The sequence below is a fragment of the Crotalus tigris genome, unplaced genomic scaffold (assembly GCF_016545835.1).
Source record: "Crotalus tigris isolate CLP2741 ecotype Arizona unplaced genomic scaffold, ASM1654583v1 scf7180000020145.1122116, whole genome shotgun sequence".
NCBI classification, from domain to species: domain Eukaryota; kingdom Metazoa; phylum Chordata; class Lepidosauria; order Squamata; family Viperidae; genus Crotalus; species Crotalus tigris.
Genome location: NW_024097874.1, coordinates 717,156 through 741,770, shown reverse-complemented (window position 1 = coordinate 741,770; position 24,615 = coordinate 717,156). Strand labels below are relative to the sequence as shown.

The following is a 24,615-nucleotide window of genomic DNA, read 5'->3' as shown; positions in this document are numbered from 1 at the left end:
GCAGTGCTAACAACAGACTGGGTGGGACTAAAAAGTTCAATCAATCAATTCCAACTTTGCGACATCTTTTTTTTTTCCCCGGAAAAAGTTGAAATTGATTGATTGAACCTGTTGGTTTTTTTGCACATGATGATGGAGGCCTAAAGCGAAAAGGTTTTATAAAACCCAGCTGAAAGCCTAGGACTGAGGCGATGGCACACGTGCCGACAGAGAGGGCTCTGCGCACCACCAATGGCACACATGCCATAGGTTTTGCCACCACGGCAATATATGTGTGAAACAGGCCACAGAGGCAGCAAGCAGAGTGTATAATGTGAGGGTTATATCAGAGGCCAAGAAGCAAGTTGGCAGCTGATGCCGAACGAATCAAAAGAAGATTTGATGAAACTCGCTTAAATATTTTTGTAACTCAGGTAATTGCTTTCTGATGTTAGTTTATGACTGCATGGATTATTTTTTGCTTAGCTGGATAAGATTTGTGCAGAAAAAAAACTTCCAATTTCTGTAGCACAAGATGTAATTTTGAGAAGATAAAAGTTAACAGTATTTGGGTTACAAGAGACTTTTGTGGGGTATATGATCAGGTATGGATTTACCAAGCGAAACATTGTGCAATGGCAAAAATGACAGATTTCAATTCTTGGTGTAAAAACACATATTATTGGAACCCCTCATTGAAAAAAATTGCAAAAATCAATTTTCACCCCATTAAATGCCACACCCTAGTGCGCAAGCGATACATTTCCACGCCCACCAGTCACACAAATGGAGCATCACATGTGAGGGCAAGTGCCCACCACTTATGCAAGATGAACTTTGCGCGCGCACTCACCCGCTTACGTGGCTCAGCTCCAAACGAGCCATGACTTGGAGGTTGGGGATCCCTGATTTAAAAAGCACCGATGACAAATTGGCGCCAGTGGTGGGATTGGCTCCCACTCAAGAGGCTCATTAAATAAATACTGTGTATGAAAAGAAATCTTAGCCAGTAAAGGGAGTTTGGCCCTCACAAAACTTTGCAAGCAACAGCCAACATTCTGGATGCAGCCATCAGACTTTCACTGGAGCCTTTGTCAGACAAGCAGGGATGGAAAAGGTAGAACACCCAGAGAAGGGTTGAGGCCCAGATACGTGGCCCAATACCAGAACAGAAATACTGAGGCAATAGCAAGAGGTATCAGATAACCTCTAATAAAGTTGGGGGGGGCGTTTTAACCTAAAATATAGTTAAAGAATAATGTGGCAATTGTGTTTGATATTTTGGAATATTTGAAACAATATAAGAAAAAACAATCAGGAATATTTCATCATGCAGAGAAGGCCTTAAGACAACTGCTATGAGTAAAGGTCTTTCAATGCCAAGCATTGATATAGCTTCTCTCCTCTATGGATTTTTTTATAGGACGGAAGAGCACAATTCCACCTAAAGCCCTTTCCACATTACACACATTTATATGGCTTCTCTCCTGTGGATCCTCTTGTGGGAAGTAAGATTACTGCTACGAATAAAGGTCTTTCCACACTCCATGCACTGATATGGCTTCTCTCCTGTGTGGATCCTCTTGTGGGAATTAAGGCTACTGCTATGAGTAAAAGTCTTTCCACACTCCATACATTTATAAGGTCTTTCTCCTTTGTGAATCCTTTGATGGATTATAAGACACTTAGCATAACCGAAGGCCTTTCCGCACTCCGTGCATTGATACGGTTTCTCTCCTGTGTGGATCCTCTTGTGGGAATTAAGATTACGGTTATAAGTAAAATTCTTTCCACACTCCATGCATTGATATGGCTTCTCTCCTGTGTGGATCCTCTTGTGGGAATTAAGATTACTGCTACGAGTAAAGGTCTTTCCACATTCCGTGCATTGATATGGCTTCTCTCCTGTATGTATCTTTTTATGGGAAATGAGATGATCGGATTTATTAAACTTCTTTCCACACTCCATCCACTTATATGGCCTTTCTTCCATATTGATGATTGTATGGTTAGGAAGACATTTTTTTTCAATTCCACTCTGTGGTCGCTTTGTTTCATCCCTCTTTCGTTGCATCGGATCTGCAAATTTCCCTTTCCCCCCTTTTGAATGGATCGCTTGGCATTCTTCCTTGCAATTCTTATTCTCTTGCCCCTTAAAGCCTTGAAAAAGAAAAATGAAAACTCTAGTAAGAATGAGGCAACATCCAAGCCCTTTCTTCTGAAATTTACCCAAAGAATAATCAATATCTTTTTTGGCTGTTTTGTTAGCAAACATGAAGATTCCAAATTAAAATTATAGCAAAGAGCCATTTCCAAGTGGATTTATTTTATTTTATTTATTTTATTTTTAAAATTTATAAACCGCCCCACTCCCACAGGACTCTGGGCGGCTAACAATAAAAACAACATAAAACATAACAAAACAGTACAATAACTGTCATCCAGGGGTCAGATTTTATAAACCCCACGCCTGCCGGAAAAGCCAGGTCTTAAGCAGCTTACGGAAAACCAACAGGGTGGGAGCGGTCCTAATTTCCTAATCCCTACTGATCCTCATATTTCAGGATTGGATCACATCACAACGAACCTAAGACACAACCATAATCTAATCTTTGACCTGGGACAATTCCATGGTACCACAAACTCCTGAAGTGCATTGGACACTGCATCATGCTGGAGCAGCAACATATCCACCAGCTCCCAACTTCAATAAGAGTCTCATCTCCTTAGCAAAAATGTTTAAAAATATGTCAGATAGAAGTTGGAAATGTAAACATAAGACGGGCACGTATTATCACATTTGGTGGATATGTGGTAAGGCAAAGGCCTATTGGAGAAAGATACATATGTGGTTAGAAAAAATACTGGGTAAACAAGTGGATTTTAAACCTGAACTTTTTTTACTAGGTATTATGCCTGAAAAGACTAATAAGCAGAAATTATATTTAATCTTACACATCAGTACAGCAGCGAGAATAATTTTTGCACAATACTGGATGAATGAAGGACTGCCATCAGAGGAAGAAATAATCAGGAAAATATTGGAATGTGCAGAGATGGACAGATTAACTACGAGGTTGAAAGATAAAGAAGATACAGACTACTATCAAATTTGGAACTTATTTTATTCTTGGCTAGAGGAAAGAATGAAGGGTTAGGGATTGAACATGTATTAGCATAGCAAACTCCAGACAACTTGTTGATTGGAAAAATTAACATATGTTGATAAAAAAAACCAATAAAATCTTTATATATATATATATAAAAGAGTCTCATCTCCACTTATTTATAGAGCAGAATCTTTGAAAGCCAAGGGAAATTTCTGGATGGCAATAGCTCCCCACGCTCAACTTTGGTTGATGTCAAACTCGGTACACAAGTGGGCACATCTCTAAGTGGGGAACATCCCTCTCAGGGCTCATCCAGTCTTGGTTAAAGCAGCTCAGGGCCATCGGGGACCCAGTGACCAGGTTCAGGGGTCTAATACTCTTTCGGAAGACGCTAAACCAGTGGTTCTCAACCTTTTTAATGCTGCGACCCCCAACGGGTCATAAGTCGAGGACTACTCAACCAGTCGTAAGTTGAGGACTACTCAACTGGTGCAGCACCGTTTGCAGAATGGGACTTTTGGGGGCTCAGCAGGGCAGAGACAGCCTGGACAATTCCTATTGGCTTTCAAAAGCCAATAGAATAAAAGGGAGTAGCACAGCTAAGGAAAAGGGGGAAAAAATGGCGGACTGCGTTGTTTGGCGACCCCCGTGAAATGGTCGTTCAACCCCAAATGGGGTCCCGACCCACAGGTTGAGAACCACTGCGCTAAACACACAATTCTGCCAATGGGCCTGGGGAACCCAGAGTGGGATGGAGCCCATTAAATGGCTAGTATGAATGTATGTTGTCATCAGAGTGGGGACAGGGGGGGAGTGATTATTTTATTATTTTTATTATTTTTTTTAATTTCCTTTATATGAGGTTTTTAGATTTGTGTAAGCCACCTTGAGTCGCCATGTGCCAGCAGGCGGCAATATAAATTTTCTAAATAAAAAAATCAAAACAAAAACCTAAGCCTGGAAGGCAGGACCTTGCTCAAGAGAGGCCACACCATCCCTACATGCAGCCTGTCCCTCGGGAATTTTGCTACTATTTTCTATGAAATGAGCCTCTATATTTTAGGAGCAGAAATATTATTTAAAAAAATTCCTTTATGTAAAAAGGGAGGGTATGCAGATTTCCAATTTTTCTTCCAATAAATTTCCTCCTTCCATAAAGTCAGTTTGATCAAACGGTTAAGGCACCAGGCTAGAAACTGGGTGACTGGGAGTACTAGTTCTGCCTCAGGCACGAATGCTGGCTGGGTGACTTTGAGCCAGTCTCCCTCAGCTCAACCCAGGCCACAAGGTTGTTGTTATGGGGAAAACAGCAGGAGGAAGGAATATTGTCCGCTAGCTTTGTTATTTACAAAAAATAAAGGAAGTATATACAGTGCATTCAGCATGTATTCAGACCCCTTCATTTTTGTTGGGCTGCAGTTGTTGAAATTCACTTTTTTGCTCATTAATCTACACTCAGCACCCAATAATGACAAAATGAAAACAGAATTTTAGAAATGTCTGCAAATTTATTAAAAAGAAAATACTGAAATGTCACATTGGCTAAGTATTCAGACCCTTTGCAACAACACTTGAAATTTAGCTCAGGTGACTCCTATTTCTCTTGATCATTGCTGATCTGTTTCTACATCTTGACTGGAGTCCACCTGTGGTAAATTAAATTGATTGGACGCGATTTGGAAAGGCACACACCTCTCTATAGAAGGACTCACAGCTGACAATGTATACTGTAGCAAACCAAAAGCCATGAGGTGAAAGGAACATCCTTTAGAGCTCAGAGACAGGACTATTGCTACAATAAAGGCTACAATAAAATTTCTGCTGCACTGAAGGTTCCTAAGAGGACAGTGGCCTCCATAATTCTCAGATGGAAGAAGTTTGGCACAACCAGGATTCTTTTGAGAGCTGGTCGCCCAGTCAAACTGAGCAATCAGGGGAGAAGGGCTTTTAGCAAGAGAGGTGAGCAAGAACCCGATGATCACTCTGACTGAACTCCAGAGATCCTGCGTGAAGATGGGACAGAGTTCCAGAAGGACAACCGTCACTGCAGCTCTCCACCGATCTCAGCTTTATGGTAGAGTGGCTAGAAGGAAGCTTCTCCTCAGTTCAAAACACATGAAAGCCCACTTGGAGATTGCAAGAAGGCAGCTGAAGGACTCTCAGACTGTGAGGAACAAGATTCTCTGGTCTGATATAACCAAGGTTGAACTCTTTGGCTTCAATTCTAAACATTACGTCTGGAGGAAGCCACTTCTCCCCTGCCTAATACCTTCCCAACATAGAAGCATGGTGGTGACAGCATCATTTTATGGGGGCGTTTCTCAGCAGCAGGGACTGGGAGACTGGTCAGGGTTGAGGGAAAGCTGAATGGAGCAAAGTACAGGGATCTCCTCAATTAAAACCTGTTCTGCAGTGCTCAGGACCTCAGACTGGGCATAAGGTTCACTTTCCAACATGACAACAATCCTAAACCACACAGACAAAACAATACAGAAGTGGCTTAGGGACAACTCTGTGAATGTTCTAGAGCAGTGGTCCTCAACCTTTCTAATGCCATGACCCCATAATACAGTTCCCCATGTTGTGGTGACCCCCAAGTGGGTGTGGCCACCAATAAGAGGGAGTAGGACAGCTAGGGAAAAGGGAAAAAAATGGCGGACAGCGTGGTTTGGCGACCCCCATGAAATGGTCATTCGACCCCAAATGGGGCCCCGACCCACAGGTTGAGAACCACTGTTCTAGAGTGGCCCAGCAGAGCCCTGACTTGAACCTTATTGAACATCTTTGGAGGGACCTGAAAATGGCTGTGTGCTGACAGCGCCATCCAACCTGACTGAGCTTGAGAGCATTTGCAAGGAAGAATGGCAGAAAATCCCCCAATCCAGGGGGATCAATGATGACTCAACACCACGACGAGTTAGCGGTGTCAACACATACCACTCCACAATCCAGGTGTACAAAGCTTGTGGCGTCATACCCAAAAAGACTTGAGGCTGTAATTGCTGCCAAAGATGCTTCAACTAAGTACTGAGTGAAGAAGGATCTGAATACTTACGCTAAGGTAATTTTTCATTTTTTTTCCTTTTTAATAAATTTACAGACATTTCTAAAATTTTCTTTTTGCTTTGTCATTATTGAGTACTAAGTGTAGATTAGACAGCATACTAAAAAGCAGAGACATCACCCTGCCGACAAAAGTGCATATAGTCAAGGCCATGGTCTTCCCAGTTGCAATGTATGGCTGTGAAAGTTGGACCATAAGAAAGGCTGAGCGCCAAAGAATAGAGGCCTTTGAACTATGGTGCTGGAGAACACTCCTGCGAGTCCCCTGGACTGCAAGGCGATCAAACCGGTCAGTCCTAGAAGAGATCAACCTGGACTGCTCTTTAGAAAGCCAGATCCTGAAGTTGAAACTCAAGTACTTTGGCCACCTAATGAGAAGGAAGGACTCACTGGAGAAGAGCCTAATGCTGGGAAAGATTGAGGGCAATAGAAGAAGGGGACGACAGAGAAGGAGGTGGCTGGATGGAGTCACTGAAGCAATAGGCGTGAGCTTTAATGGACTCCAGAAGATGGTAGAGGACAGGAAGGCCTGGAGGAACATTGTCCATGGGGTTACGATGGGTCGGACACGACTTCGCAACTAACAACAACAAAGTGTAGATTAATGAGAAAAGAAGACAATTTCAACAACTGCAGAATCAGGCTGCAGGATAACAAAATTGACAAAGGTTTAGGGGGTCTGAATACTTTCTGAATGCACCATAAATAAATGATTTTTTTAAATCAGAAATAACATTTAAGCTCCCTTTTCTACACTTCTGAGCACAGATAGAGATTCTTACCCAGAGAAGCCAGGTTCCTGGAATTCTCTAGCATGACTTCTCCGTGGAGTACTTTTTGGTCAGCATCCAGTTGAGACCACTCCTCCTTGGAGAAATACACGGCCACCTCCTCAAAAGACACAACATCCTGAACAAGAAAACATGTTTCCCTGTTAACAGTCAATCCCAAGAATGTGATATTTTTCTTCCACCAATTCTAGGAAAGAGATCCAGTGAACAAAATGGGCATCTTCTGCAGAATTCAGAATAAGATCTCACTGCTTTTGACTGACGGCACAACTAATTCACGTTTAATCAAGCTGGAAGTGTTTGGAATGCCTTTCTGTGTAACCAACTAAAATAGTTTTCTTAGTCAATTGATATTTGGGTCTTACCAGTGATTCCAATTCTTCCTAGGGTGGGCAGACCAGAGCAAAATGCTGGCAAAACCCACTTGATAGTTTTGCCAGTGGCTTCCTTTACCCACTGAGGGACAAATGAATCCCAATTCTACACCTTCATGAAGGAGTTAGAAAAGCTTGTAATAGTACTGCATATGTCTATGGAGATTCTCAATCACCAGGTCACGATTATCTCAAAGATGTTTTTCAAAAGGCAAAAATGGATATACTTTTTTGTAATGGTGTGTGAGAATGACCCTGAGAGACAGAAGGAAGAGACCCAATGCTGACAACAGTCTGGTCAATGAATCTGATGGCAAAGCAGGAGGGGTGGAGAAAGCGTTTTGCAAAGAATCCCCTCAGAAGGGAGAAGGTAGGCTGAGGTGAATGTTCAATGAACCTTATGTCAAATTTCTATTGCTTAAAAACAGAAAATTTATACACTGAACCCTAGAAAAAAATTAAATCTAGCCTAAATTCATGGACCTTTTCTAATGTTTTTCCTCCTTACCTGAAGTAGAGGTTCAGCCAATCCTTCAGCTCCACCACAAAGAGGAGGCGACCCTAAAAATCCCAAAGACAGCTTTGTACTCTCTGTGAGAAAGAGAAAAATAGTGGAAGCAGATTTATTAAGGAGAGAGAGAGATTCCCATAAAGAGGAGCAAAAGAATCAAATAAACGTTGAAATCTCACATCGCACAAAAAGAGATTTTGTTACCTGGCATAGTGTCTTCATTTTGATATTTATGTATAGTGTCCCTGAACAGGAGCTCTTGGGAAGATTTGAATGAATCTTTCCTCCCTTTGGGATACTCGGTCACAGCTTCCGAGGATTTCTGGACATGATGTGATACAAAAAACAAAGGAAGAACACAGAAGTAGAAATAAATTAATGTAATGCACTTTCAAACTAACAGACCCACAATGTCCATTGCTGAAACTCAAAGCAGAATGGAAAAATTGCCTCAAATACATCCTCTGGAAGAATAGAACAAATGGCCTTAGGAATTAATAATCTCAGAAAATTCTGCCAGAAAAGAATTGACAAATTCAGAGAGATCCTCTTTAGAGCAGCTATGGTTACATTCTCACACCTGCAAGTCTTCTTGCATCTTTTCCAACTCCTGGGTCAGCAGGAAGCCTTCGGCTAGGGCCACTGCCTGGGAACTGGTCTCTGCTCCACACTCCCGCAGCCATTTCTCCATCTCTGGGGGAAGGACAGCCAGGAACTGCTCCAGGAGCACCAGGTCCAGCATCTGGGCCTTTGTGTGTCTTTCTGGTTGCAGCCACTGACAGCAAAGGCGGTGAAGTTGAGTGCAAACATCTCGGGGACCCCTCCCCTCCTGGAATTGCACTTCTGTGAAGTGACACCATTGGACCTTTGAATTGTTGGATTCCTTTTCTTGGCTGTTCAGGCCAGGAATTGCCCCATTCTTCCCATAGCTCCAAGGCTGAGTAGCTGCAGGGCCTTTTCTAACTTCTGAATCTGCTGGGCGTTGTCCTTCCATCTTCTCTCTATCCAATTCCAAAATGGACTCGTGGCTCTTTACGGGTCTGTTTGTCCACAAGAAGTCTGGCCAAATTTTCCAAGACCGTTCAGCTCTCTTTCCAGACAAGATACGTGAGATTCCAGAGGAACCAGAAAAGATTTCCAGCTTACATACCTGAAATGGAAAACAAATAACTTAGGATTAGAGTGCAGTACTGCAGGCCACTTTAGCTGACTATGTTCAGCAGGTCAGCAGTTCAAATCTCACCGGCTCAAGGTTGACTCAGCCTTCCATCCTTCCGGGGTAGGTAAAATGAGGACCCAGATTGTTGGGGGCAATGTAAATATATATATATATATATATATATATATATATATATATATATATATATATATAAACTACTGAGCATCTTTATCAAAAAAAGAAAAAAAAGGAAAGAGAAAAGAGAAATTAAAGTAAGAAATTCAGATGAACCCACCAATATCTGAGAAGGGACGGGGGGGTCTGATTCAGTAGCTTGATCTCTCTAGTTATGAGGAGAATTACACAGAACCCTTCAGGATCAATGTCTATCAAAATATTGGAAAAATACATTTTAAAATGTTTTGGATTTCCAACCTGAGCCCAGGCCATATATGTGCTACGCTGGACCTCTGCCTGGCCAGCGCCTATTTTAAATACATCAAAGGTTTCTACCGACAAAAACACGGCTACGCCATGGGCTCACCTGTGTCCCCCATTATGGCCAATCTCTACATGGAAGAGGTAGAAACCAAAGCCCTGAACTCCTTCACAAGAATTCTACCCACTAGGTATGTGGATGATACTTGGGTCAAGATCAAAACACCAAAATCGGAAGCGTTCACCAAACATATCCACTCGGTGGACAGATACATCAAATTCACATGTGAAGATGTGAAGGAAAATAGCCTACCCTTCCTGGACTACGCAGTATACATTAAGGAAGGCAGAAGCCTTAATATTGAAATTTACAGAAATCCCCCACACACACAGATCAATATTTATATTTTGATTATATTTTGATACCCACTGGAGTACAAAATGGGAGTCATCAGCACCTTACACTACCGAGCTGAAGGCCTGCCTACCAGCAAAGATGGAAAAGAAAAAGAACTAAAACACATCAAGGAAGCCCTCAGAATTTATGGCTATCCCAAATGGTTCTTCCTCAAATCTCATTGTCTCCATAACAGACAATGAAGAGAACAATAAATGAAGCAACGTTGTCATTCCATACATCGCAGGAATATCGGAAAAATTCAGGAGGCTCTTCAGCCAGCACAACATACACGCACACCCAAGAATACTGTACACTTAAGGCAGAAGCTTGTCCACCCCAAGGATTAAAACAGCCAGACACAAACTGAGCAACGTGGTATATGCAGTGAGCCTTGTTCAGATCTGTACATTGGGGAAACAAAATCACCACTTTGCTTCTTGGAGGAGAAGCAGAATGTTTTTAAAGAAAAGAAGAAAGTCCAGTTGCGCCTGAAAAATCACCTTTGGGACAACCTTGAGCTGGATGACTGAGACTCTCCATAGAGACTTTTGGATTTCTACTTCCCAGTTTTGATTAAAATTTAATTTTTATCTCTTCTGTATCGTTTTTATAAATTATTCTAGCCAATTATATATAATGCTCCTTCTCACTATTTCCCCCACAACAGCCCTGTGAAGTGGATTGGGCTGAGCGTTGGGATGAGCTCAAGGCTTTCATGCCAGAACTAGATTAACTAGAAATTCAATCTCCTGGTTTTAAGCCTAGTGCTTTCATCCCTGAACCAAAACGCTCTCTATGGCGAATTGTAATTTAATTTAACATAATTTAATAGACAGTTTAGTATCATTTCTAGGGGCAGCATAGAAAGTTAAGAACAACTATTTGCACAATTCAAATCATAAACGTCCCAGGTCACAACTATTGACATGAGGGGCTGTCTAAATCCATTTAGTAAGCAAAATAAATCAGCAATGGATTTCAACACCCAGGCTTTGCAAAGGCCAAGTCTGACAAAAACACGAGCCTAACCGGATACATAGTGTGAATGATGCCCTAAGCCAGGGGTAGGCAACCTCGGCTCTTTTATGACTCATGGACTTCAACTCCCAGAATTCCCGAGTCAGCCATGCTGACTCGGGAATTCTGGGAGTTGAAGTCCATGAGTCATAAAAGAGCCGAGGTTGCCTACCCCTGCCCTAAGCTTTGCTTCCTCCCCTGCCCGGCCCGCGAATGCACAAGAACGGCAGGGGAACATGGGACCAATGGCTCCCCCCCCCCTTCTTCCCACGATTCCAAGCCAGGTGAAGTTTTGCGGGTCTCCATGCTCGCCTCCAACGCGGGAGAAAAGCCCCTCCCGCATCACTGAACCCCGAGTCACGTCTGGATACCGAACTGTGCAAGACTTCCCTGCAGCCTGTTGGCTCCCTAGATAGAAAGATTCACCCCAAAGGCTCGCAGCGAGGCGGGGGAGCAGACGGACGCTGTAGAAACGGCGGACGCGCGTTCCAGCCGTTTCCGCAGTCTTGACTAGCGAAAGAGGCAGAAAGCGCATGCTCGGTTATCTTGCAATGCGAGGGAGCCCCCTGGTGGATGCTGTGCGCAATGCCCTGTTGAGAGAGAATATCAACAATTGTTGCAGTGGTGTAGGCGCAGGGGTAGGCAACCTGGCTCTTTTATGACTTGTGGACTTCAATTATGCTGACTCAGGAATTCTGGGAGTTGAAGTCCGTGAGTCATAAAAGTTGCCTACCCTCCTAGGGGCATCTTTGCAGGGTTCCCGATCTTGCCACATGGGTTTGAGTCCCGGCTGACACATACCTTGTTTCACCTTTTACCTTTCTGGGATCTGTAGGCAGCATAGTCAGACCACGTTTCATCCCAGTGGGAGAAAAAGAGCCCTGACTTCAAAAGGAATAAAAACCGTGAAAGGCAAAGAGAACCCTTGGCATCGGTTAGGAGTCTTCAGACTGAGGGAGGCTGGTGCCATTGAGCGTACCCAGGTGGGATCTGAGACTTTAATCTTTAATCTCCCGATGTGCAGTCAGGTCTTTGGGCAAATTTATTCATTATTCATTTATTCATCAGTGACTCCGGGCTGCTTACCAAGATTAAAAACCCAATACAAACCAATAAAAAGCAATAACCCACCCATCCACCCAGCAACAACAATTCATGAAATAAACCACTTGATGGGCTCCATCCCAGTCTGGGTTCCCCAGGCCCTTCGGTAAAACCAGGTCTTCGGGACCTTATAAAAGAGGGTTAAAGAGGGACCCATCTTATTTCTGCGGGGATGATGTTCCGCAGGGAGGGAGCCACCGTAGAGAAGGCCCTTCTTCTTGGTCCCATTAAATGCACCTCCTTAGGAGAAGGGGACCCACAGAATTCCTTGCCTACTCATTCTGGTAGATTGGATAGATGCAACCAGAAGAGGCTCCCTATAGGGGTTTAAATATGACATTCGGCATCTTGAATTGGACCCAGACGCAAATCAGCAGCCAATGGAGCACCAGCAGGAGAGATGACAGATGTGCCCACTTTAGCCTGTACAGAACCATGGAGACCACTGCATCTTGAACCAATTGAGGCTTCTGGATACTCTCCAAGGGCAACCCACATAGCGGGCAAGAAATTAGTTTTTCATCAGCTTCTCCACTTGGTCTCCTGATAAGCGGGTGTTTTACTGATCGTTGGTTCATGGCTTCTTTCAACTGTTGCCCTCCTAGGATGTGCGGGAAGCCTAACCAGATAAAACTTTTATTCCACCTTCAGCCTCAGTTAGGCTGCCTGCTAAGGCTATCTTCTCTGGCCCTCTGATCACAGAAAGAAAATGATCCACAGAAAGATCAATGATCTTGATCCAGTTCTGCAAAGCCATACCAGTGATCTAGAGCAGTGGTTCTCAACCTGTCTAATGCCGTGACCCCATAATACAGTTCCCATGTTGTGGTGACCCCCAAGTGGGTGTGGCCACCAATAAGAGGGAGTAGGACAGCTAGGGAAAAGGGAAAAAATGGCGGACAGCGTGGGTTGGCGACCCCGTGAAATGGTCGTTCGACCCCAAATGGGGTCCCGATCCACAGGTTGAGAACCACTGATCTAGAGGCATCACGGAAGAGTCCCAATCTTGGATCCTGTGTCTGACTCCTGGTTGCCACAGGTTTTCCTCTCTACTTTACAAAGTGAACCAAATGTGTTCTCACTCAGACCACACTAGTATGAAAAAGACCCAGCTGGTAAGAATTAGTGTGTAAGCATGTGCACGCTGTCACAAGCATAAAAATCACCATTCAATTATTTTTTTTAATTATTATATATGTCAAAGAAAAATAAAATTAAATAAATATACTTGGATGAAAAGGGGTGAATTTTAATGTTGGAAATAGTATTAGAGTAAAAACAGTATATGCACTAAATAACATGAGAATATTTGTATGATCACCATGCTTAGATGGAATTCCGGTCGAATCTTATAAAAAATATGAGTATTACTACAATGAATAATGTTGGATTCCTAGTAAGTAGTAGAATATGAAAGAAGGAAAATGTAAATAAGAAACAATGGGGCAATAAGGACAAATATTTCAAAGAAGAAAGAGGGGGGAAATGTAAAGAATAGAAGAGTACTGTTACAAACTGCTGTTAACAAAAAAGGATATATTACGTGTGTACGTGTTTAATGTTTGTTGTGTTTTGTTTTGTTTTGTTGGTCTAAAATAAAAAAAAATCTTTAAAAAAAATCACCATTCATTTTGCCTTCACTCAACTACCTGTCTGTCCATGATGGGTTTGAAAGAGGGATCGATTGTGAGGTATACAGGTAGTCCTTGGTTAAGAAATGGAATCCGGATCTGAATTTGCATCACTAAGTGGTGATGAGATCACAAAAGTCAGTCCCAGTGTTGGGAAGGTGCCAGCACTTTAGCTGCTGTCCATTAATAGAGAAGAACAACAGAGGAAATCCTAGAAAGGATTTAAAGACAGACCAGAGCTTGAAACAGTAAAAATATTGTTGTATACCACTACTGGTATATTAACAATAGTTAATATACTTGCTGTAGAAATAATATATATAGCATAGATGGACAGTAGTATATAGTAGAATAGTATCTTAAAGACAACATTATATAGTATAAATATAGTAGAGATCTAGTATAAGACAGCAAAAATAAAAAGAACTTGCACATTGTATGTTTCACTTTTGTATTTTGAATATTTTTTCAAAGTAAAACATCTCCACAACCCTTATCAGGAGACAAAGAAATTAAATTGTCTAGAATCCAGTGCTGTTGATTGATCTTTTGAGCTCAAGTCAATCAAATTGGGTATCATTTAAAAAGAATCTGTAACTAACTGATGGCAGTGGTGGGAACAGCTCTGACTCCAGGGACTCATTACGTACTGTGTATGAAAACAAATGTTAGCTGCTAAAGGAAAGGATTTGGCGCTCACAAAGTACAAGACTTTGCAATCAACAGCCAACATTCTGGATGCAGCAATCAGGCTTCTCACTGGAGCCTTCCAAAGACAAGGTAGACGTAAAAGGTAGAAGAGCCAGAAAAAGGGCTAGGCCTAGGCCAAGATAACCTGGGCCAATATCAGAACAGAAATATTGAGGTAACAGCAAGAGGTATCAGATAACCTCTAATAAAATGTGCTTTTTTTTTAACCTAAGTCGAAGAATAATGCGAGATTCGTTTGATATTTTGGAATGTTTGAAATAATATAATGAAAAACAAGAATGATATTTCTAGATGCAGAGAGGCCTTGTCCTTTCACGGCTATTTTCCTAATCCTTGTAATGCTCTTCCGTATGTATCGTACATGTCCTGTAATCCTAAAAAAATTGTTCATGACTCATTAGGTCAGGGGTTCTCAACCTTGGCAACTTTAAGACTTGTGGACTTCAATTCCCAGAATTGAAGCTTTGCTGGCTGAGGAATTCTGGGAGTTGAAGTCCACAAGTCTTAAAGTTGCCCAGGTTGAGAACCCCTGCATTAGGTTCTTTTTGAATGCTTGGCTAGAAATCAGGGGTAGGCAATCTTGGCTCTTTTGTGACTTGTGGACTTCAACTCCCAGAATTCCTCAGCCAGCATGGCTCAGCTTGGAAACCTCTTTCCCCTCAGCATGACTGGCTCAGGAATTCTGGGAGTTGAAGTCCACCAGTCATAAAAGAGCCAAGGTGGCCTACCCCTCTGCTAGATAGTCATTTTTCTCTTGATAGTTACTGGCATCTGGACACAGCTGGGAACAGATTTAAAGGTGAAGATATTTCCCCAGCATTGGAAACTTGTAATGGTTTGTGGGAATCACCTTGAGGGACAAGGGAAATAGATGGTCCCAAAGGAATAATGCGATAAAATGTAGAAAAGCCTGCAGCTGCACAACAGGCAAAGAAAGAAACTAATTTGATCCATCAGGCTGTTGTTTATTTATCACCCATGTTGCATTTCGAGACAACTTTAAATGTGATCGCCAATGTGTACTTTCAGATTTGCACCATTCTATTATTATATTAGCCTATCCGGCCATGTTTCCTAACTCTTATTACCTTGCAGGACCGATAGACCATTACTGACTTTTGTGTAAATGATTTCAAGTTGCTGTAAGATTCCAAAAGCCCCATGTAGGCCTCTCCAAAAATAACCCAATGTTTGTTAATTGATAATCAGCCCAAAGTTCATTTAACTATGTAACTGGAAAGAAATCATACCAACTGTAAGTCATTAATTTAATCTAAGGCTACAGGTACATGTACCAAAAAAAATCCATTTTAGCTTCTATCTGTGACAGGAAAACAGAACTTGGCACCTTCGCCAAATAAAAACCTTGCTGTGTGCATTTATAGGACTTTTCACCATTGTAGCTTGTTTTCTTCCTCTGAGGTTTCTTCCTATTAAATAACAGGCTGGTCATATCCCTGAAAGGGCAATTAATGCCCTTTATCTGCAATGACACTCACTTTTTAGTTCTAACTTCCTACTTAGCAAAAAACCCCAAGCAGGATTTAGGATCCACCTTTTTCTAGTTTGGATCATTTATCCATGCGTATTGAAGGTCCAGAATTTTATTTTATACTCAAGTGGTCCTTCCATGAGATTTGAGATGACTACAGGTAGTCTTTGACTTACAACAATTCACTTTGTGACTGTTCAAAGCTACACCACTGAAAAAAGGGACATTACTGTTTTTCACACTTACAACCATTGCAGCGTTCCAATGGTCACCTGGCCAAACTTCAGGTACTGGGCAACTGATTCACACTGATGAGGGTTGCAGTGTCCCCGGGTCATATAATCCCCTTCTGTGACCTTTTGACAGGCAAAGACAACAGGAAGCCAGATTCACATAACAAGTGTTAAGCGGACTTGACAATTACCGTATTTTCCAGCTTATAAGACGACTTTCTAAAGCTTGCAAATCAACTCCGAAGTCGGAGGTTGTCTTATACGCCGAGTCGTCTTATACGCTGGAAATTATGGTAGCTTCCGGCGTATAAGACGACTTTCTAGGCATGCAAATCAGCTCTGAAGTTGGGGGTCGTCTTATACGCCGAGTCATCTTATACGCTGGAAATTACAGTAACTAACTTGACAATTAAAGTGATTCATTTAACAAATGCGGCAAGTAAAGATGTCGAATGGGTCAAAATTTACTCAATAACCATCTTGCTTAGCCACAGAAATGTTGGGCTGAATTGCAGTCATAAACCGAGGATTACCCATATTTCTACTGAAAGTCTTTCCATACTTCCTCTGCTGATATGACATCTCCCGCGTGTGGATCCTTCTATGGCAAGTGAGGGCATTGCTCCTTGCAAAGCTCTTTCCACACTCCAGGCACTGATACGGTTTCTCCCCTGTGTGGATCCTTTTGTGGGAAGTGAGATCACAAATCCACCTAAAGCCTTCTCCACATTCCACACATGGATATCGCTTCTCCGTTGTATGGGTCCTCTTGTGGGAATTAAGACTACTGCTAAAACTAAAGCTCTTTCCACACTCCGTGCACTGATATGGCTTCTCCCCTGTGTGGATCCTTTTATGGGAAGTGAGATCACAGTTCCACCTAAAGCCCTCACCACAGTCCACACACTGATACGGCTTCTCTCCTGTGTGGATCCTCTTGTGGGAATTAAGGTAACTGCTATGAATAAAGGTCTTTCCACACTCCATGCATTTATATGGTTTCTCTCCTGTGTGGATCCTCTTGTGGGAAGTAAGATTGCTGCTACAACTAAAGGTCTTTCCACACTCCGTGCACTGATATGGTCGTTCTCCTGTGTGATTCCTCTCATGACTTCTAAGAGACTGATTATTACAGAAGGTCTTTCCACACTCCCCGCAGATAAATCGTTTCTGTGCCGAATGTGTCTTTGTGTGGGAAATGAGATGATCGGCTTTATTAAAGCTCTTTCCACACTCCGGGCATTTGTATGGTTTGTCTCCCGTATCGATGCTTGTACGGTTAGGAAGCCAGCTGACCTGAGGAAAGACGTTTTTAATTCCACTTTGCGATCCGTTTGTTTCGTCACCGTTTGGTTGCACCTGATCTGCAAAATTCCCTTTTCCCTCTTCCGGATGGATCGCTTGACATTCCTCCTTGCAATTCTTATCCTCTTGTCCATTAAAGCCTTGAAAAAAAAAAATAAAAATTGTAGTGAGAGTAGGAAACCACCATCAAACCTTTTCTTCTGAAATTTAGCCAGAGAATATCATTACATTTTGCCTGCTTTGCTGACAAATATAAAGAAGCCAAACGTAAATGTTATCAAATACTCATTTCCAAGGGGCTTCTACGAATCATCATCATCATCATCATCATCATCATCATACTTGAACACCATTGGCATTGACAAATTCGCTATTAGTCAATTGCAAAAGGCGGCCTTACTAAGAACTGCTTCCATTCTGCGACGATATCTGTAATACCATCAAACATCCACATCTGCCTATCCCAGGTCCTGGGTAAGGACTCGATAGGTAGACAAAATGCCAAATCCAGTCTGAACATCTGGCTGACTGTGCGATGATCCATAATAATAATAATAATAAAGTTGGAAGGGACCTTGGAGGTCATCTGGTCCAACCCCCTGCTCAGACAGGAAACCCTATACCATTTTGGACAAATGGCTGTCCAGTCTCTTCTTAAAAACTGCCAGTGTTGGAGCATTCACCACTTCTGGAGGCAGGTTGTCCCACTGGTTAATTGTTCTAACTGTTAGGAAGTTTCTCCTTAGTTCTAGGTTGCTTCTTTCCTTGATTAGTTGGATGGCATCACAACAAACCTAAGACAAATCCTTAATCTAACCTTTGAACATCACAGTGTGTCAACCCATTGATGCCCCAGGACAATTCCATGGTGCCAGAAAACTCCCTGAGTGCATCAGATATTGTATCATGCTGGGCAGCAACACACCCACCAGCTCCCCAGCTTCAGTGAAAAATCTCAACTCCACTTGTCTGCAGAGCAGAATCCCTGAAAGTCAATAAACTTTCTGGAAGGCAATAGGTCCCCACCCTCAACCTGGAATGATGCCAAACACTGTACACAAGTGAACCCATTCCTGAGAAAGGAGCATCCCTCTCGGGATGGGTACATCTGGCTCTTGAACATGCATGCCAGTCTGGTACTTCATCCACCTTCAAATCATGGCTGCAGACACTCATACTATTTACCAAGCTGGTATTCAATAACATCCGGTATCAAATAGCAGCTCAGTGACCAGGCTCAAAATTAAGCCCTAGAAGTCAGGGCCTTGCTCAAGAGAGGCCACACCAGCCCTACGTGCAGCCTGTCCCTCAGATTCCTGCTAATATCTTGTATGGCGTGGAAATGAGTATCTTCTATTTTATGAGTAGAAAGCGTTTTGAAAGAAAGTCACCTCCTTTATGTAAAAAGGGAACTCTGTGCAGTTTTCCAGTTTTTCTTTCAATAAATCTCCTTCTTCTATAGAGAGCTATTTGGTCCAATGGTTAAGGCATTGAGGCTAGAAACTGGGTGACTGTGAGAACTACTTCTGCCATAATAATAATAATAATAATGATGATGATGATGATAATAATAAAGTTGGAAGAGACCTTGGAGGTCATCAAGTCCAACCCCCTGCTCAGGCAGGTAACGCTATACCATTTTAGACAAATGGCTATCTAGTCTCTTCTTAAAAACCTCCAGTGTTGGAGCATTCACCGCTTCTGGAGGCAGGTTGTTCCACTGGTTAATTGTTCTGTCAGGAAGTTTCTCCTTAGTTCTAGGTTGCTTCTCTCCTTGATTAGTTTCCATCCGTTGCTTTTTGTCCTGCCTTCAGGTGCTTTGGAAAATAGCTTGACTCTCTCTTCTTTGTGGCCGCCCCTGAGATACTGGAACACTACTATCATGTCCCCCCTCATCCTTAACACACCCAATTCCAGCAACCGTTCCTTATATGTTTTAGCCTCCAGTCCCCTAATCATCTTGGTTGCTCTTCTCTGTACTCTTTCTAGAGCAGTGGTTCTCAACCTGTGGGCCGGGACCCCATTTGGGGTCGAACGACCATTTCACGGGGGTCGCCAAACAACGCAGTCCGCTATTTTTTCCCCCCTTTTCCTTAGCTGTACTACTCCCTTTTATTCTATTGGCTTTTGAAAGCCAATAGAATAGACTCTCTTGAATACAGTCTAATTCTATTGGCTTTCAAAAGCCAATAGGAATTGTCCAGGCTGTCTCTGCCCTGCTGAGCCCACCAAAAGTCCCATTCTGCAAATGGTGCTGCACCAGTTGAGTAGTCCTCGACTTACGACCGGTTGGGGATCGCGGTATTAAAAAGGTTGAGAACCACTGTTCTAGAGTCTTAAGCATGAATTATATGGCTGGGTGACTTTTGGCCTATCTCCCTCAATCCAACCAACCCATGTTTACAGGGTTGTAGTTATAGGGAAATCAGCAGAGGAAGGAGTATTAAGTATATCTGCTGTCTTGAATTGTTTACAAAAAATAATACAGGCAGATTAGTAATAAGTGCTATTTTTTTTCCAGAAATAACATTTAAACCCACATCCCATGCCTTTTCTATGTTTCTAAGCAGAAATAGGGATTCTTACCCAGAGAAGCCAGATTCCTGGAGTTCTCCAGCATGACTTCTCCATGGAGTGCTTTTTGGCCAGGATCCAGCTGGGACCACTCTTCCTCAGAGAAGTACACAGCCACTTCCTCCAAAGACACAACATCCTGAGCAAGGAAAGAAGTTTCCCAATTAACAGATAATCCCAAGAACAGTTTGACAGTTTTCTTTCACCAATTCAAGCAGAGAGAGAGAGAGAGAGATCCTATGAACAAAATGGGCATCTTTTGCAGAATTCAGTAAGAGAACTTACAACTTTTGGCTCATAGCACAACTGAAGCACAACTGATCAAGTTGGAAGGACTCAGTTAGATATAATATAGAATTAGAAGATTGGCAAAAGTTATGGGAAAGAAATGTTAAATTAACAAAAGCAGTGCCATATAAAGTAAACTTGTATAAAATGATTTACAGATGGCATATGACACCAGTGAGATTAGCAAAAATGTTTAAAAGTACTTCAAACAACTGTTGGAAATGTAAACAGAGACCAGGTACTTATTATCATATCTGGTGGACATGCTCCAAAGCAAAAAAAAAAAAAATGGGGTTAAAATACATTTATGGTTGGAGAAAATGATTAAAAAATAAATAGACTTTAAGCCAGAATTATTTTTGTTAGGAATAAGAGGAGCTAATTATGAGAAAGATTGCAGATATCTAATACTACACATATTAACGGCAGCAAGAATTGTATTTGCCCAACATTGGAAAAATGAAAATTTTACCAACTGAAGAAGTACTAATCAAGAAAATTCTAGAGTGTGCAGAAATGGACAGATTGACTTTAAAGATGAAAGAGAAAGAAGACTCAGTGTATTTTAGAACATGGGATAATTTTTATCAATGGCTAGAAGAACGAGTCAGGGAGAAAGGAATGTGATATGTCATTCTGAATATATATTAGTAAGAAGAAGGCTATTGAGTGATGAATTAACATATTGTTTATAATTAACTATATCTATTATTCTTAGTTAAATACATGTACCCAGACATAATGCTGTTTGTTAAATATTGAAAATGTTATTTGCAAAAACCCCAACCCTAACCCAAATCCCAACCCTAATCCTGACCCCACTTTATCCCTAATCCTATAAAAACTAATAAAATCTATACAAAAATAAAATAAAAGGACTCAGAATGCCTTTCATGAAGCCCATTAAAATAGCTCTCTTGGTCAATTGGTCTTAAACCTACTTATCAATGGCTCCAATTCTTCCTAATGTAGGCAGAAGGAAACACAGGGATTACTCATCTGACTTTTTTAACCAATGGTTTATTTACCAACCGAGGGAACAAACTCTTCCCCCCCAATCCACACCTTTATGAAGGTGTTGGGGAAGATTGTAATGGTAGTGAGAATGACTCTGGGAATTTTTCAAAGACATGATTTAAAATCTGAGTTGCTTAGAAATAGCAATATTATATATTTTCCAGAACAAAATAAAACCCAGCATTCATGGATATTTATCAATGTTTCTCCTCCTACCTGTGATAGAGGTTCAATCACTCTTTCAGCTCCACCAGAAAGAGGAGGCGATTCTAAAAGAACCAAGGACAGCTTTCTATTCTCTGCGAAAGAGAAAATGGTGGAAGCATATTTGTTAAATAGAGAGATTACAATCAAGAGGAGCAAAAGAATCATCTGAATGTCCAAACCCCACATCACACGTAAGGAGCTTCTGTTACCTGGCAGGGTGTCCTGACTTTGATCTTTCTGGAAGCTTTTCCTGAATTGCAGCTCTTGATAGAGTTTGGGTGACTCTTTCCTCTCCTTGGGATAACCAAACACATCTTTCAAGGACTTCTGGAGGTGATGTCCCAGGAGAAGCAAGGAAAGAGGGAAAGAAACGAATTATCATACTGCACTCTCAACCTAGCAGACCCTCATCGTCCATCGCTGCAGCTGGAAAGCAAGAACAGAAGAATTGCCCCAAATTCATCCTCTGGAAAAAGAATGGAACAACTGACTTAAGGAGACCATAATCCCAGAAAACTCTGCCAGAGAGGAATTGACAAATTTAGAGAGATCCTCTTTAGAGGTGCCACAATTACATTCTCACACCTGCAAGTCTTCTTGCATCTTTTCCAACTCCTGGGTCAGCAGGAAGCCTTCGGCCAGGTCCACCGCCTGGGAACTGGTCTCCGCTCTGCACTCCCGTACCCATTTCTCCACTGCTGGGGGAAGGACAGCCAGGAACTGTTCCAGGAGCACCAGGTCCAGCATCTGAGCCTTTGTGTGTCTTTCTGGTTGTAGCCACTGATGGCAAAGGCGGTGAAGCTGAGTGCAAACATCTCGGGGACCCCTCCCCTCCTGGAAGTGCACTTTTCTGAAGTGAAAGATTTTGACTTCTGATGTGTTGGCTTTCTCTTCTTGGCTCTTCTGCCCAGGACTTGCCTCATTCTTCCCACAGTTCCAAGGCTGAGCAGCCGTAGGGCTTTTTCCAACTCCTGCATCTGTTGGGTGTTGTCCTTCCATCTTCTCTCTGGCCTCTAATCCAACTCCAAAATGGACTGATGGATGTCCCCAAGTCTTACCAATCACAGGAAGACAAAACAAACCTTCCAAGGCCTTCAGCTCTCTTCCTTCACAAGATACTTAAGCCTCCAGAGGAACCAGGAAAGATTTCCAGTTTACAAATCTGAAATGGAAAACACAGGGTGTTCAACAGAGCCTCTTCCTCCTTCAAAATAAAAGTAAATATCAGAAATTCTTATAAAGCCTCAGTATCTGGGAAGAAGACAGCAATCTTATTAGTAAGACTTGACTTATCTACGTTTCAAGAAAATTCCAATAAGCCCTTTTGTATCAGCTTCAGAATATCGAATTAATACATTAAAACATGTTTTGGATTTTTTATTTCTGAACTATTCACATAATTTCAGTGGCTGCTTATAAATTTAAAAACTATCCCAGCACCTTCCAAATCATAAACATCCGAGATCACAAACAATTGGAGATGGAGTGGCTGTCTAAATCAATTGAAAAAGGAAATCAATCAACATTTGAACTTCCAGTAAAGCTTTCAACTAGCAAAACCTCATTAACCTCCTGGCCCAAACCCCTGGGCGAACTCCACAAGCCAGAATTAACAAACCTCCATCCAATGCATACAGAACTAATAGCCAAATGAATAAACCATCATGATGCTTTGATTCAGGCTCATCCTAGAAACAGTTCCCCCATTTTTAGCCTAATCCTGTCTTTTTCAAAATTGTCCAATTGAAAACGTGTGGACTTAAAGCTCCAGGAACTTACTACACTGGCTAAGCTTTAAAAAAAAAACACGGGCCTACTCAAACACACAGTGTGTGTGAATGATGGACCTCAGAACCAGGCGCACCTCCCTCCTCCAACATCTTCCTTATTTACCTGCCGGCACAGCCAGCTGGAGATAGTGGGGGGAAATGGGAAAGCAGGAAACGGAATTCCAGTCTTTGCACTAACTCACTCTTAACCCTGGCAACCAGCTCCTTCCACACGGAGTTCCAGCCTTGCAATGCAAAGCCAGCAGGAGGGACTTAGATAGATCGCTTCTCTCGGCCTAGGCACGGGAAGGCGAAAACGGGGGCCGAGAAATTTGCAGGAAATCGTCCAGGAATCAAAAGACTGACTCGGATGCACAAACCTCCGTTTTGCAAAGCCAAACCTCTCTCCCTCTTCCGCCTCTGCAGAGGTCTTCCCACCGAAATGGCTCTCTCCTTTCTGGCGATCCTGTAGGGTCCGGAGTTTTGCTTTCTACTCTATCTGGCCCGTGCACGCGCAGGGGCGGCAGGGGCGGCAGGGGGAACACGGGACCCCGGGCTTCCCTTTTCCCACGACCTGGAACATTATTAGGTTTTACACGTCTCCATGAAACCCTCTCCACCCTCCACCCACACTCTCTGAACCCCGAGTCGCGATTGGATCGCCATCCGCTACAATCTTCCTTACAGGCTCTTGGATTCCGGAAGAGCTCCGCCTAAGGCTCGCAGCGAGCAGAATAGAAAACTGCAAAGGGGGGGGGAGAACGCTCTCCCAGCCTCTTCTGAAAAAAATTCCCCGGGCAGCACTCGTATCTCTGTGCGCGCGAATAAGAGCCAGGCGCATGCCCAGTCCCCCCCCCTGAAGCGCGGGGGGGGGGCGGGCGGATGGAGGCGTGCCCGGCTCTTCCAGCGTCTACGGAGAGAGCCCCCTGCTGGATCCTGCGCGTAATGCCAGAGTTCTTTGCAAGGGGAGAAGGGATCATGTTCCGCGTGGGCCTGCGGTGATGGGCATGGGAGTAGAAGAGTCCAGTGGTAGGATTCAAATGTGTGAACAACCGGCTCTCTGTGTGGATGCCGCTTCCGGAAGTCCAATCTGGACCTGGGCAACAAAAAAAATTAGCTACCGGTTCCGCCGAAGTGGTGCGAATCGGCTGAATCCCACCACTGGAAGAGTCCCTTTTAATATTGCTTCCTTCAAAAAGTGGTGACTCAGGAATTGTGGGAGATGAAGTCCATGAGTCATAAAAGAGACAAGGTTGCCTATCCTTGGTATAGTTGGTCTGGGTGCGCCTGGGGAGATCTCCCCCTTGTCCCACCACCTCCTGTGCTTAAAGTGATTCAGGCAGGCTATGGGTGGGAAACCCACCCTTTTCCCTGGTGCTCAGGATTCTGGGAGTTCAAAATCAGACAGGACTTTATTTTTCACTACGTCCTCACTTGGGATG

General features: G+C 42.8%; 1 protein-coding gene across 1 annotated transcript; it reads right to left on the bottom strand.

Moving 5' to 3' along the window:
- Window positions 1-1,335: 1,335 nt before the first annotated feature.
- On the bottom strand, window positions 1,336-24,003 carry LOC120318254 (zinc finger protein with KRAB and SCAN domains 7-like). The gene is given in 16 exon segments (XM_039365674.1): window positions 1,336-1,468; window positions 1,470-2,139; window positions 6,935-7,061; window positions 7,826-7,908; window positions 8,033-8,150; window positions 8,409-8,978; window positions 11,219-11,352; window positions 11,661-11,727; window positions 15,377-15,457; window positions 15,637-15,745; window positions 16,483-17,458; window positions 19,905-20,031; window positions 21,414-21,496; window positions 21,614-21,731; window positions 21,990-22,566; window positions 23,859-24,003. Coding segments are annotated over 15 exon segments (3,810 nt in total). The 5' UTR covers window positions 22,404-22,566; window positions 23,859-24,003.
- Between the last annotated feature and the right edge of the window lie 612 nt (window positions 24,004-24,615).